Source organism: Gavia stellata, chromosome 17 (genome assembly GCF_030936135.1).
Source record: "Gavia stellata isolate bGavSte3 chromosome 17, bGavSte3.hap2, whole genome shotgun sequence".
In the NCBI taxonomy this organism is placed as follows: Eukaryota; Metazoa; Chordata; class Aves; order Gaviiformes; family Gaviidae; genus Gavia; species Gavia stellata.
Window position 1 is genome coordinate 3319382 of NC_082610.1, and position 15166 is coordinate 3334547.

The 15166-nt window shown below is 36.3% G+C and overlaps 1 protein-coding gene across 2 annotated transcripts in view; it reads left to right on the forward strand.

The window, feature by feature from the left end:
* The window catches only part of LOC104259124 (actin, alpha skeletal muscle B), a 66061-nt gene that overhangs the window by 25215 nt on the left and 25680 nt on the right, over positions 1–15166 (forward strand). Inside the window, exons 1-3 of one of the 2 annotated variants that reach the window (XM_059825749.1) lie at positions 2282–4002; positions 11351–11502; positions 13025–13184. The exons of the other annotated variant lie outside the window; for it this stretch is intronic. Coding sequence (XP_059681732.1) covers positions 2287–4002; positions 11351–11502; positions 13025–13184 — 2028 coding nt within the window. The 5' untranslated portion in view covers positions 2282–2286. Of the gene's footprint in view, positions 1–2281; positions 4003–11350; positions 11503–13024; positions 13185–15166 lie in introns of those variants that run through there. 2 annotated transcript variants of the gene reach the window in all.

Consider the following 15166-nt stretch of genomic DNA (forward strand, 5'->3'; position numbering starts at 1 on the left):
TTCCTGTATGCTAAAACAATCTAAAAAATAATGCGGTTATCTTGTGACTATAAAGTTGGGTACAGATAGATTACCTTAGATACTCGTTCTGCATGTGGATTGTAACTTCCATTCTCTCTCTAACATATGTTTGAAGTATTCTTGTAACATTATTTTCTTGATGTTTAGACTTTGAAACAAGATGGCGTGGTAGAGTCGATGCAGCTGGATCTGGACCAGACAAATGAAGAGCTTGACAAACTGAATACAAGCCATTTAGAGGAAAGATCTCAACTTATTCAAGATCTCCAGAAATGTGAAAGAGAAATTGATAATCTTAAAGAAGCACTGGCAGAAAAAGACAGGGAAATGTCTGTCCTGTCTTTGAGTATGACAGAATATTCTGAACAGGTTATCATCCTGAAGCATCAAGTGCAAGGCAAAGAGGAAGAAATACGAGGGATGGAAGAGGCTTTATCAAAGGCTGAAAGGGAAACTCATTTACTGAAAGAAGTACAAACAGCTGATGTAAGAGATGCAAGCGTGAAGATATCTGTCCTTTGTGAGCAAAGTAATACAATGAGACTAGAGCTAGAAAGAGTTAGAGCTGAGAATGAAGCTAAAACCAAAGAAAATGAGGAATTAATAAGACAAAGCAGTGAGAACAGCATTACAATTAAGGATCTCCGTTCTGAAATCAAAGCCAACAATGTCGCATATCATAACAAACTTGCGGAGTGTGAGTCACAAATTACTTTGCTGAAAGAACAAATTAGTAAATCATCTGAAAAGCTACAAGAAACGGAGGATAAACAAAGAAAAGAAATTGAATATTTGAAATCTCAGCTTGAGGAAAACAATACTCTAAAAGAAAAATGGAACAATTTGCTTAAAGAGAAAGAGAGTAAAGCACAGGCACTTGAAAATGAGTTAAAATCAATTAAAGATTCATACAACAAACTGGTTTTGGAAAATGCTAAAAAAGATGAAGAGTTGGCTGAGTTATCTAGGAAGCTTATAGAACATAATGAACATCAGGAAACAGTTAAAAAAGAATTACAAGAGAAACAAGAGTTCATTATTTCATTAGAGCGGAAGCTTGGAGTTCTGGAGCTGCAACACGAAGAGACTAAACTTAAATTAACTGGGGATCTGAAAGCCAAAGAGACATGTTGCAAAGAACTTAATAACCAATTAAATGAAATACATAAACAAATTAACAAGATGGAAATAGAGACGCAGGAGAAAGCTTCAGCTAATAAGCAATTGCAGACAGACCTTGAAGGGAAAGAAGAAAAATTGGCAGAGCAAATAAAAGCAAATGAATATCTGAAAAAAAGTATAGATACGATGGAAAAAGAGAAGGAACAACTAATCACTGAAAATGAGAATTTGTCCAAACTCCTGGATGTAAAAGAGTGTGAATTGTTAAAGAAAATCCAGGCTGTGGCAGAAATAGAGAATGAGTTATCTGTTAGCACTGCTGAGTATGAAAAAACTCTTTCAGTACTAAATTGTGATAAAAACACTCTGGCAAAAGAGATTGAACAACTTTCAATACTTGCCAAGCAAAAAGAAAATTCAGTTGCAGAACAGCTGCAGGAGAAAACAAAGGAATGTAATGTGCTAGCTGATCAGTTGTTTGAAAGCAAGGAACAGACACAACAGTTGCATGAACAAATGCAATCACTTCTCATTCAGCTGAAGGATACTAGAGACAAAGAAATAAAGACAGAAGAAATGTTAAATAATAAGTTGTCTGAATGCAGTAGCCTAACCCAAGAGCTCAGCCATAGTAAAGAAAAGAATTTACTACTGCAGGAACAAATTCAAAGCGTAACTTTGGATTTTGAAGCTGCGAAGAAGTCTCTAGAAGAGAAAATCCTTCAAAATGATTCATTATGTAAGGCAATGGAAGAGAGTAAGTTTTGTATTGTAGAGTTGCAGGATGAAATTAAAAATCTTAAAGATGAAAAAACAAAGATAGCTCAGTTGGTAGAGGAAAGAGACCTGACTGTAAAAAGTCAGGGTTCAGAACTTGAGAAGTTTCATAGGCAAGTTTCTGAAAAAATGGAAGAAAGTACAGTGTTAAATTATCAGCTACAGCTATTAAGCAAAGAAGTGGATGTGCTTAAGCATGAAAAGGAGGACTTTTCAAGCTTATTGAGCGAGAAGTCACGTGAATGTGAAGCTCTTCAGTCACAGTTGGTACAGCAACAGTCTGAAACGACTTCAGCCAGGCAACAAGCACATACAGCAGCCCTAGAAAATGAAAAATTGAAAGTAGACATTGAAACAGTTAATGTTATGGTAATGAAAAAGTCAGACGAAGTAGCTGCTTTAACTTCACACTTGTCCCGACAAAGTCATAATATTTTAGCTCTGAAGGACCAAATTGATAGCCTCTTGATTGAAAAAGAAAACTTAAAAATGGTCTCTGAAGAAAAAGAAACTCTCCTTTCTGAAAAGGAGACTTTGATTCAGCAAATGAAAGATAGTAAAATGGCAGGAGAAGGGCAATATATGCAAATCATTTCAGGTCTGCAAAACCAGATACAAGCCCTGGCTTTTGAAACCAGCCAGCTTAGACACGCAATGCAGGAAAAAGAAAATGAATTTAAGAGGCAAGCCCAAGAATTAAAGTTATTAAAAGATAAATCCGAAGAGTCTGATGTACTTAGGGTTCAACTGTCTGAGAATATGGAGGTTATTTCTGACCTTCAATATCAGCTTAGAAATGCGACAGAAAAATCATCCCAGTTGAATGATTCAATTATACAGAAGGATGAATCTTTAAAACAAAAGGTAGATGAATACGTCAGTTTAAAAGCACAGCTTTCTGAGGTACAGGAATCTTCTGTTTTGCAGCAGAAACAGTTGGAGCTTTTAGCCTCTGAAGCAGAACAATTAAAAGTACTTGTTTCAGAAAAAGAATTAACCATCAACAATATTTCATTATCTAGTGAGAATTTAAAAACGCAACTTCAAGAGAAAGAGAATGCATGTGAGGTCTTAAAGAAACAGGTGGTAGAGCTGGAGGAAGTGAAAGTGAATTTACAAAAAGAAATACAGCATCAGAAGACTGTAATAATTGACATGGACCAGTCCTTATCAGAAAAGGAGTCATCTCTTACGGAAAATAAAAGTCTCCTCAAAACTCTGACGGAGAAAGCAAGGGAAGATGAAGAGAAGACAAATTTAATTTCTCAGCTCAAAAGTCAGGTCCATGAACTAACACAAGAACTACAGAAATCTAAAGAACTAGTCCATGAGAGAGAAAATGCCTTTTTATCTCTTCAGGAGAAAATTGAAGCACAGTATGAACTAAGAACTGAGTTGAATGCAGCTCTTGGGAAAAAAGAAGAAGTTATTGCTGGGCTGCTTAATTCTTTAAAGGAGAAAGATACCAGTATACAGTTGGCAGACAGCAACGTTAATGTTCTTTCTAGTGAGATTGAGGTTCTCAGAGAAAAATTAGAGAGAAGTGGTGCAGCTGTGAAAAACCTTACTAAGGAATTTCAGGAAAAGAATGAGAAGCTTGATATTAATCAGAAGAAAATGGATTCTTTGACAATTGAACTTGACTCTCTTAAAAACGAACACCAAAAAGCACTAGACCAAATAAGTACATGGGAAGAAGAACTACAGCAAAAAGAATTGGCTGTGGAGTCTCTGCGTGTGAAGTGCACTGAACAGGCAGATAACATAGCATGTTTGAAGTCGGAGTTGAACAATGTAAATTCCAAATCTTCTCAAGACTGCCGTGACAATGCGCTTTTAATAGGTAGTCTGCAGTGCCAGGTAGAGTCTTTGGAGAAAGAAAAAAATCGGTTGCAAGAAGATGCTGATAAACTGATGGCTGAAAACGCACAACTTACTACATCTCTAAATGATTTGCAAAAGAAATTGGAAGAGCTCCGAGAAATCAATGAAAAACTAGAAACCAGTGAGAATTATTCAAGAATGCAGATAGATGCTGTCAAACTGCAGATGAAGACTGAAAAAGAGAAGTTACAGATGCAGGTTAGTGTGAAGGGTGAAGAACTTTCTAAATTAGAACTTAAATTTGAAACTCTAGAACAAAGTCTACTTGAGTCAGAAAACAAATGGGTGACAGAACTTGATAGGGCAACTTTACAAAATGATAATCTTACTGAGCAATTGAGCAGTTTAGAAAGTAAAATGAAATTAAAGGATAGCAAAATCCAGTCTTTGCAGCAAGAGCTGGATCTTATAAAAGAGGAATTAACTCAAACCTTATCTCCATTACTTAGTAGTAGGCTTTTGTGTACAGAAAAGAAGGCACAGACTTCAGATTCTGAACTGCAGCTAACTGATAGTAAAACTCAGTTGGAAAAATTCTCCACTCTGATAACCACTGTATTGAGCAAAGAAAAAGAAGGAGAACAATTGCAACTGGTGCTTTTAGAAAAACAGAAAGAAATAGACATCATGAAAGATGAATTAAAAAGTATGCAGTCACTTGAGAAGGAGAAGGAGTTGCTGCAGAATGATATTGAAAAGATGAAGGGTAAATACAAATCTGAAATTGAATGTCTGTCAAAAGAAATGGTCACAGTCAAGGAAACATTATGTAAACAACAGTCTGTCTTGCAAGAGAGGGAAGAGTCTTTTGCAGAAATAAGTAAGCAGGTTGAATTTCTTCAAGACAAGATAAATCGATCAGAAGAAATAGTAAGAACCAGTCAAGAAAAACTGCACGTTGAATGTAAAAAAGTAGCAAGTCTTCTTGAAGAGATGGAAAAAAAAGATCAACTCATCGAAAACTTAACTTCCCAGGTAAATCAGCAGAAGGATTTAATTTCTGGCCTAAGCCAGCAACTGAAAGAAAAGGACTGTTCTGTTACCCAGATAATGGAATCATTGTCTAATGAAATGCTGAATTTTTCTGAAGAGAGAAATACATTAAATACCAAACTTCAAGACCTTGAAGCTGTTCATAATAGTTCGGTAGGAGAGCTAAACAGAGTATTGCAGGAACTTGAGGATTGCAAGAAAGAACTGGAACATAGTCAGGTTATGTTAAGCAGTAGAGAAGCTGTGTTTAAAGATTTAATGAATGAAAAAGAGGAGATGCAGTTTAATCTTGAGAAAATGGGCAAGGAAAAAGAGAATCTGAAAAAGAAACTTCAAGCAGCATTGATAATAAGAAGAGATCTAATGCAAAAAGTTGGAAAACTAGAAAAGAGTGGACAGGAAGAAATAGAAAAGGAGCAAAAAAAAGCAGAGGAGTTGTTGAAGAAAGTTAATGAGTTAACAGACAAGCTGAAACTAGTTGAAGTACAAAATAAAGATTTTGAGTCTCATCTTGGAACTTTGAAGCAACAACTTTTGGAAAAAGATGCCCAAATAAGTGATTTGACAGAAATTTTGTCTTCAAAGGCCTCTTATTTAGAAGAACTTCAGAAAAGTGTTGCAGAACTAAATGATGTCATTGCTGAAAAACAAAATATATGTGAGCAGAACCTAAAATCTTTAGAGGAAAAAGACTCTATGCTTGCTCATATGCAATCTGTGCTTGATGAAAAAGCAAGTGCATATGAAGAGGAACGTTCTCAGCTGCTCTTAGCTCTTGAAAAGGTGACATCTGAAGTTAAGAAGAAGGAAGAATTGTTGAAAAATTCCAGTTCAGAAGAGCCTGGTTTAAGTGCTGGGGACAGGAAGAAGGGTCTGAACCCCAACAATGACATTAACGTCATGAATCAATTAAAAAAAGAAAAAGAAGCCTTACAGAAGGAGCTTTTGGTCACGAAAGAAGATATGAAAAAATTTCAGAAAGAAAGGGAAGAGCACACTAAACTTGCAGCAGATTTTGATGAACAAAAAAACCACCTTGAGCAACTCAAGCAAGAGCATAAAGCACTCTGGGAAGTTCTTCAAACAAAATGTAAAGAACTTGACTTTAATCAGTTAGAAGAGTACCCTCTGGGAAAAGAGCTGGCTTCACCTAAGGCAGTGCTGGGAGAAGCAGCAGCTGACCTAAGGAATCTGGAATCGGACAAACCAAGAAGCAAGGTTCACGTTGCATCCTTAAAAGAGTCAGAAAACATGATCACTTCAGCGGCAAGTAAAGACACTGAGTTAAAAGAACTAAGAAGTAATTATGCAAAACTTCAGGAGGAAACAGAAATGTTAAAGAAAGAGTTGAGAAAAATATCAGTTGAATTTGGTGATGAAAGAGAAGAAAGAGTCAACTTAAACTCTTTGAGGCAGCAGGAACAGTACCAGGAGCAATGTGAGGGCAGCTTGTTGGAGGACATAAAGCAGGTACAGAAAAAGCTGAAAGCGTATGAGGCTGAAGCTATAGACATTAAGACAGTGCTTGAACATGTGAATAATGAGAAAGAAGCACTTATTAAAAAAAGTGAAGAGGATTACAAGAAGAGCCAGGAGAAACTGCAGAGACTGAGAATTGAAGCTGAGAAGGAGCTTGCAGAGAAGAATGAGGAAATAGAAGCATTGCGTTGTTCACTTACGGATTTCAAAGATAAACTTGATCTGGAAAAGGAATTATTAAACGAAGCTGTAAAGGAGGGCCAAGAAAAAGCCCACCATTACAAAACAGCATTTGAAGAAATGAAGAATGAAAAAGAGAAACTTCTCAGTTGTTTAGAAAAGTCCAATTTGGAACTAATTAATATGAAAAAGGAGGTAAAACATTTCAGTGAAGAAAACAAAAAACTGCTGACAGAGCTATGTATGCTACGTGAGAAGGCTGAGATGAGTAGACCTGTGGTGTCATGCAAAACCCTTAAGGAAGAAAATGATACTGAAAAAGAACTGGGAGAGTTTTGTTCAGAAAGCGACTCCCTTCAAGGAAAGTTACAAGGCAAAGGCGCCTGTTTTCAACTCTCAGAGACTGATTACTCTGGGAAAACTAAACTGAGAGAAGCAACAGAATGTCAAATCCAGAAACAAATGCACATGACTGAAGAGCCGCTGGCAAAAACCACAAATGTAAATGATTCTAAACCACAAGAGCAAAGAACTGTAGCAGAAGACAAGTCCAGAGAGCGCCTTCAAAGAAAATTACAGGCGGCTTTAATATCACGTAAAGAAGCCCTGAGAGAAAATAAATGTCTAAAAGACCAGATTGATAAGCTGATGTTGGAAAGAGAAGAACTGGTGAACAAGACAGGTGTGCTTGAACGCTTGTTAGAGCTTGGCAGAGAAAAGCAAAGTTCAAGAACTGTTTCTCCATTGTCTGAAGAGGAGAGCCTTGTTTCTGAAAATGCTAGACTGTTGACTGAAAACGAAAACCTCACCGCGGCATGTGAAAGTCTTAAATCCACCATGGAGACTATAGTTCAGGAAAAAGAGGCCTTTTCTTTCCAACTAAATACCTTAAAAGATTCTCAGACAGTTGAATTAACAGGATGGAAGGCTAAACATAGTGAATTAAAGCAGGAGTATGAATCACTTCTTCAGGCATATGAGAATATCAGTAGTAAAATAGCAGATATGAGGCAAGTTATTGATCTCAGTAGAAAAGAGAAGCAAGAGGCTATTCAAAGACTCAGGGAAGGAGAATCTGAGAAGGAAGCCCTTGAGAAGCATTTACAAAAACTCGTTGATGAAAATGAGGTTATTAAGAACCAACTGAAACAATTTGGTGAATCCAAGAAAATGGAAGTTGACGAATTACAAAGTCAAGCAGAAAGGCAGATACGTGAGCAAGAGGCAAGGATGCAAGAACACCAGGATCGTCTTCGTGAACTCACTGAACACAATCATCAGCTAATGGAGGAAAATGAGGAGCTGAAACAAACTTCTGAAAATCTAAAGCAGGCTTTAGAGAAAATTCAGAGTGAAAATGGTGTCCTTCATAATAACATCACTGTAACTAAAGCAGCTTTGGGAGAGCTCCAAGTTCAAATGGAAGTGTACCAAAATGACATGCAATCTAAAATCAATGATGCATTATATGAGAATGAATCCTTGTTAAAGGACATTAACGTGTTAAAGGAAACACTCTCTGAAAAAGAACAAGATGTGCTTGTCCTAGAACAAGAAAGAAAATTGATTTTAGAAAAAGCAAAAGAAACTGAAAAATCTTTGGACCATAAAAATCATTGTCTAACAAAGCTGGACATGGAATGTAAAACTCTTACACAAGAAATTGTTAGTCTAAATGAAAAAGTTAAGATTTTAGAGGATGATAAATATCTGTTACAGGAAGAATTAGAAAATGTACAAGAAAGTTCTTACAAAGTAAAGAATGAGAGAGAATTTCTTGAGACAGAATTGCTTAATCACATTAAAAAAGTTGATCATCTTACTGATAGAATGAAATCAGCACAGGTACAGAATAACTTGCTGTTACAACAACTGGAAGAATTAAAGGCAGAAAAATGTAACGTGATTAGAGAAAAAGAACAACAGCAGTTACATCTTGTAAAAATGTTTGAGGAGAAGGTGAAAAGTGCTCAGAGGGACAATAATGGAAGTAAAAACAAAACAAAAGAATTACAAGAACTCTTAAAGGAGAAACAGCAGGAGATCAACCATTTGCAAAAGGATTCTATAAAGTTTCAGGAGCTGATCCTGGATTTGGAAAGATCTGTGAAGCTGTCACAGTCAAAAAGTGAAAAATTTGAAAAGGACTTAAGTAATACATCAGAAAAGCTTGCGAAGTCAAATGAGGAAATATATCATCTGAAGGGAAAGCTTTCTTCACAGATGAACTTGTTGGATCAGTCAAAGAATGAAGTGGACAGGCTTACAGATGAGAATCTCAACTGGAGGAAAGAACTTAAGAAGAAAGAAGACGAACTACAAATTCAAAAGAGAGAATATGAGAGAGAATTGGAATTTCATCTTCAACAATTAAAATTGGTTCACAAAAGAGAGTTTTTGAAGCTAGAGGAAAGACACGGTGCCCTTGAGAGAGAAAAAGATAGGGCAATTTGTGAGATTCATGGTTTGCAAGAGGAAGTTAGCATTAAGGACTCTCAAAACAAGAAACTTCAAGCAGATTTGAATGCAGCTTTGGCACGATTAGCTGCTTTTACAAAGTGTATGTCCTCTCTTCAGGATGACCGGGACAGGGTGATCACTGAAATGAAAACCTGGGAAGTGCAGTTCAAAGAAGCCATCCAAAATAAAGAGAAACAGATAGAAGACAGTAATAAAAGAATAATGTCTTTACAAGATGAATTGAAAGACAAAATTACTCAGATTCAAGAGCTGAATATCAAATATTCTGTGGTAGAGGAGACAAAGGATGAACTGTATTTGAGGCAAAAATCTGTTGATATAGAACGCTATGAAGAGCTCTGCAGAATAAAGGAAGAAAATACGTTCTTTTTTAACAGGCAGCAAGAATTGGAGAATGTTCTTCAGTCCAAAGAAGCAGCTTTGCAAGCACTCCTTAAAGAAAATAATTCTCTTAATCATCTCATAGAGAACAGTAAAAGTGCAGGAAGAGAGATAAAAGCTCTGGAAAGTAATTTTACAAGACAGGAACAAGAATTGCAACAGCTTCTAGCTGAGAAGGAAAAAATGAATGCTGAATTGCAGAAGCAGATTACCATTTCTGAGCAAATGAAGATCATGCTAAATAATAAAGACAAAGAAATTTCCTTACTCATTTCTTCAAAACGTGATGAAATTTCTGACTATCTGATTCAGATACAGACTCAACATAGAAAACAAATCGAAGAGTATGAACTTCAGCTAAGGTCTTTGCAGATAGAGAGACAACAATCTGAGGAGTCCCATCAGAGGATGGAAAATGAATTGAGAAATCTCCAGATGAAAGCAGACAAAGCAGGTCAAGATAAGGCTGCAATTGCCAGTGAAATAGATGCCTTTAAAAAATCAATGTCGTCTCTTCAGAATGATCGGGATGATCTTTTTTCTAAATACAAAGAGCTGGAACATCTTCACCAAGATGTCTTAAATCAGCGGGACAGTCTTATAGTTGGCAATGCAAGTGAGAATAATGCTTTGAAACAAGAATTAAGGATGCTTCTCAATCAAATAGATGATCTTCATTCTGAAAATGCAATGCTAAGTGCACAGCTGATAAAGTATAGGGAAGATCTTAACCAAGTGTTGTCTCTGAAAGACCATCAGCTGAAAGACTTACTTAAGCAGAAATTGGATTTTATTAAAAGCCTTGAACAAGAAAAATATGATCTTCAAAAACAAATAAAAGAAATGCAACTTTCCAATGAACTGCAAAAGGATACTGCTGTATCTTTGGAACATGAAAATAAAAAATTAGTGTCTAAAGTAAATGATTTAGAATCTTTAATTGCATCATTAAACAAAGAGAAACTTGTTTCTGAATCTGGAGAGAAACTGCTAACTAGTGATAGTGTTCAGAAAAAAGAATGTGTATCAAATGAGCAGTATGGAGAAGATCAGAAGAAGATTCAAGAACTCCAGAAATCAAGAGGCAGAAATACTAAGGATGCAGATGAGGAATACAGTAAGACTCGTTTGACACTGGAACATGGAGGCGAACCTGATGCTTTTGCGGAGAAGATGATGTTAGAAGTTCAGTCTCAAAATAGTGAGCTGAGGTCCCAAAATGAGGCCTTTGGGAAAGCAATGACTGCTCTGCAGAATGATAGAGATAGGATAATAGAGGACTTAAAGGTACTTCAGAGTAAATACACATCTGAACTCAAGACTGAAAAAAAGAAAGGAGATGAACTTGAAGCTAAATTGGATGGCTTTAAATTACATCTTATCAGTATGCTCAGAGAAAATTCTCTTCTGAATCAGGTTATTTTTGATGCTGCAGATAAGGTTACACTTGATCAGATTGCTGATGAAATTCAAAATATCTGTAGGACCTTAGTTAGTCGTGAGATAGAGATTAGCAGGCTCTCGTCTGAGTGTGGGAATTATGTTCACCAGATTGAAGCGTTTTCCAAGGCTATGGCCAGTCTTCAGGATGACCGAGACAAATTGCTGCAGGAACTCAGCAATCAGAAGGTAACTTCTGAAACAAAACAGGGCACAGCTTCATTTTCCATTAGTTGCACCAGCATCAATGAGATAAATTCTTTTAAAAGTAATTTGGATATGCCTCAGAGCAATAGGGAAAGATTGGTAAGTTTTAATTAGCTACATCACTTTGCAATTTTTTTTCTTTACGCAGAGAATGCTTAGAGACATTATGGATTCCGAAGTTTAACTTTGTAAATTGTGTGAGTGCTAAGAAAACATCGTGTGACTAGAGAAGGTGTGCTTACAATTTTTGGAGTTTAGGTAATTGTCCTGTTAAACAGGAGCAAATGGGGAAGAAACATTATTCTGTAATCAGAATTCTAGCACTGATAGAACTTCAACCATCTAGCTTTCATTCCAGTTCACTAACCGTGTTTATTAAACGTAGGCTAAAGAAGGAGCCAGCCTTGCAGCTGTTGAAATATCAAAACTGAAGACCAAGGTTGATGATTTGGAGAAGGCATTGCATCAGACAAAAGCCTTCCAAGCAGAAACTGAGAGAGAGATTGCATCATACCAGAATGAGCTTGCTGGATTAAGGTATAAATGTTAAAATCAAATAGTATTTGTTTAGAATTCTTCAGTGACTTCACAACCTGACATAAAACTGACACAAACCCAGAATTACATACAATTTAGCAGGAAGTAGGATAAGAATATTTCTGTAATGTGCAAAATCAACTTCTGCAGGGTTGTTTTTGTTCACCATTTTCCTTGTATCTTTATGTAATGGTCTCCTGGTTTATGTAAAGTTTCAAACAGTCTTAATTGAATGCTTTCTGTTCTGTTGGTGACTTGGATATATGGAACTACAGTTTGAGAATCTTATGTCAATGTTTGGTATCATATTCTCTTCTTAGAGTAATGGTTGATCTGGCTGAGCATTTCTGCCCCTCCCAAGTATCTTTTTTTTTTTTAAAAGATGTCACAGGTGTTGCATGTTTGGCCCAACTATGTATTGAAAATTAAATTCATTTCACATTTGAGCATTATTTTTGTAGATTTCAAGAGCTCACTTCAGCACTGTTCGCATCTTGCATCATCTGTGACAAATGAATAATGTGACACCTTGGGCCTAATTCTTTGAATGCCTCATAAAGTCTGCTTCAGAGAAGGCAGTAAACATTTTTAAGTGGCACTCAGTGGAGGCAGATCAAGGTTTGGTCATCTTAGACTGCTCTTCTCGTTCAAGCTTTTGAACTTGTGTAGAGACCGAAGTGCGGGAGCATGCAGTGAAGATAATTTTGTTTGAATTTGAGGCCAGTAGGCAGTATCCTAATGCTTTACTGCATTTTATTGTCCCTAGTGCAATTTCTAGATCTCTAATTCAATCTGTGTAAGATAATATCTGTTTTGTACTAGAAGCTTTTGGGGGAGGGGGTCAAAAAGCCAGCCCCACATTTATCTTTGCAAACTTGAGCAAGTTAGCATGAAATATTCAAACCTCATTCTAACTTGTAGGCTTAACCAGTGAACAGCAGGAATAGTCTTTTTCCCAAACTTTAAAAACATATATTAAATTGAATTCAAAAGGATTTAAATTACTCTTATGCCCTTTGTGATATTGCCTGTGTATGACAGCAGTTTCTGGAGATGTGGCGTGTTTGTTTGTTTGAGTCTTCTGAGTCTAGGGTATTCCTTTTCATACTTGTGTACTTGCAACAGGGTAGATTGGCTGTCTTGAGCAGCGCTCTACACAGCTGCGACCTGGAGTTGCTCTGCTGTGCAACCTTATTCTTTAGGTAGCTGAAGTATTTATTGCGTTTACAGATCTTAGTATCTTTACAGCCAATGAACTTCTCTCGTCTCCAAGCCAACAAAGCAAACAGGATGTTAACCACTTGCCAGGCTTTATTTTATGATTTATTTTTTTTTTTTAGCAGTTGTCTTTAAACTGAAGTATGTATTGAGAATGTTCATATAGTGCTCCATACTTGTGTATAATTGTTCAAGAAATACCATTATTTATTTCAGAAATAACAGTAAGTACAACTTTATCCTTTTCGTTGACTTGTATGTAGTATATCATAATTTAATGTCTAGTCTAATATTTTATGTTCAGAATGGAAAACAACCTCCTCCTCTCAGAGTCCCAGGCACTGCGAAATCAATGTCAAATCACAGTTGCTGAGAAAGACCGACAGATTGCAGAGCTACAGAAGCTGCAACAAGACGTGATTGTTAAGAAACCAGTCTCCGCTGGCAGCAATTACCCAGTCAAGGTAAACAAATGAAATGTAGCAGGAGGCACGAATCTACTTTCATCAGTTTATTGTATTAAACTTGTAGCCTGCTTCCCAAAAGAGAGCTATACAGCATATGAGAGTGAAGTATGGAAGGCTGGTGAGTGCATTACCTGTATGTCAGTGTTGCCTGGGGTCAAATCAGCAAGTTACAACTATTGCAACTCATTTGCTTGGAATTATTAAAACCACTTTTTAATGGAGTCAGATATATTAATCAACTTCTTTTAAACAAAGAAAAATCATGAGTTTCTCATATGTTGATGAAATAACAGAGAAAACTCGCTTATGTGGTGTATTTTAATGGTTAAAAACATGGAAAGCACCTTCATAAAGAAATGATAGGGTTGTGAAGCAAAAGGTGAATGTCATGAACCAATAATGGTTACTGATTCTTGGTAAAAAAAGGAGTAACAATTTGCTGTGGTTATATTGTAAGTTATTTGCTTGTTGCTGAGTTGCTAATGTTAGTAGATTACTTAAGACAGTAACTTACAGGATTACTTAGGTTAGTTAAATCCAGAATATAATATGAAGAAAATAAAAAATGGTGCAAACATCGTTTAACAGCAGGCAGACCGGGTGCTGATAAATAGAGTTGCATATTAGAAAGGGAAAAAAGAACTAGTGCACTTTACAGGTTTCTCAAGTTAATTCTTTTAAATCAAGGAGAGGATAGGGAACTTTCAGGCACCTCAAGGAGGAATTCTTCCTATGTAGTAGCTGAGATGAAATGTGTTATGTCCACAAGTGGGAATATAATTCTGACTTCTTGTGCCAATTTCACAGCTGTCATGCTTTCTTTTACTGTTCCCACTATGATAATATCAGTGTCGTTACTTGTTCCTGTACCACACTTGTTCAAAAGAAAATAGGATGCTGTACTATTACTTATAGGATGCCAACAGCATATTTATTGTCACTGCGTCCTTGCATGCTGATTGACTTGATCAGTTGCCAGACAGCCTGTACTACAGCTGTGTTCTACCTATTTATTTTTCTCTCAGTAGGTAATATCAAGTTGGATCTGTCTCCTCCAGTTCAGTGGTTATTACACCAAGTATAGAAGCATTACAATTTTTTGAAACATGAACCTTCTTTTAAAATCCAGTTTTAGAATTGGCTAGCTGATGGAAATATTATTGGGGGAAGACAGATGAACAAGATGACTTGCCTATATCTTATTTTTAGAAAACCAGTCTAAATCAAATAAGTTCTTTGAATGTTTAAGAAATGGTAGGAAAAATGGCACAGAAAACTTAATTCTTGTGTGTAAGTAATTTGTGGTACACTTCACCTCAGCTTCACAGAGGTATTGCATTGCAATACAAAAAGAAGTGTCAAAGGGAGGGAGGTGGAAAGCGTGATACAGAAAAACTTCTAAGAAGAAAATTCAGAAAAGATTGGGTTTGTTTACATTAAGAAATAAATAAATGAGAGGGAAAAAACCCAACCTAATAGTACTGTGGGATGTAAGTGAAATGAAAATCTACATTCTTGCTTCTTGTAAACCCAGAATAGGGGACATTCAGTCACAAATACAAAAACTGGTAAAGTAAAAGTGCTCTTTCAGGTAATGAGAACATTTTTTTCAGATATATTATAGCTGGAAACTATTTTCAGGGACACAAGTTTTAAGAGGATCAAAAAAGAACTTGGTAGCTTACCTTGACAACAGTTTTCAGAATTTGTATACTTGATGCTAACAAATTTTGAAGACCTAATAAAGTTCATTCATCAAAGTCTAAATCAATCTCTAATTACTGCAGATTAGAATAGGACCTAACTGGGGGGAGAAGGGAGGGATGTGCCTAATGGAAGTGTTCTTACCCTTCCCCTGAAGCAGCTGGAGTTGGCTTCTGCCAGGAACAAAATACTAGATTTAGAAAGGCAGCAGCTGAGACCCAGTCTGGCAATTGCTGTCTACTTTTGTAGACTATCATTAAAGGTTCAAGGAAAGT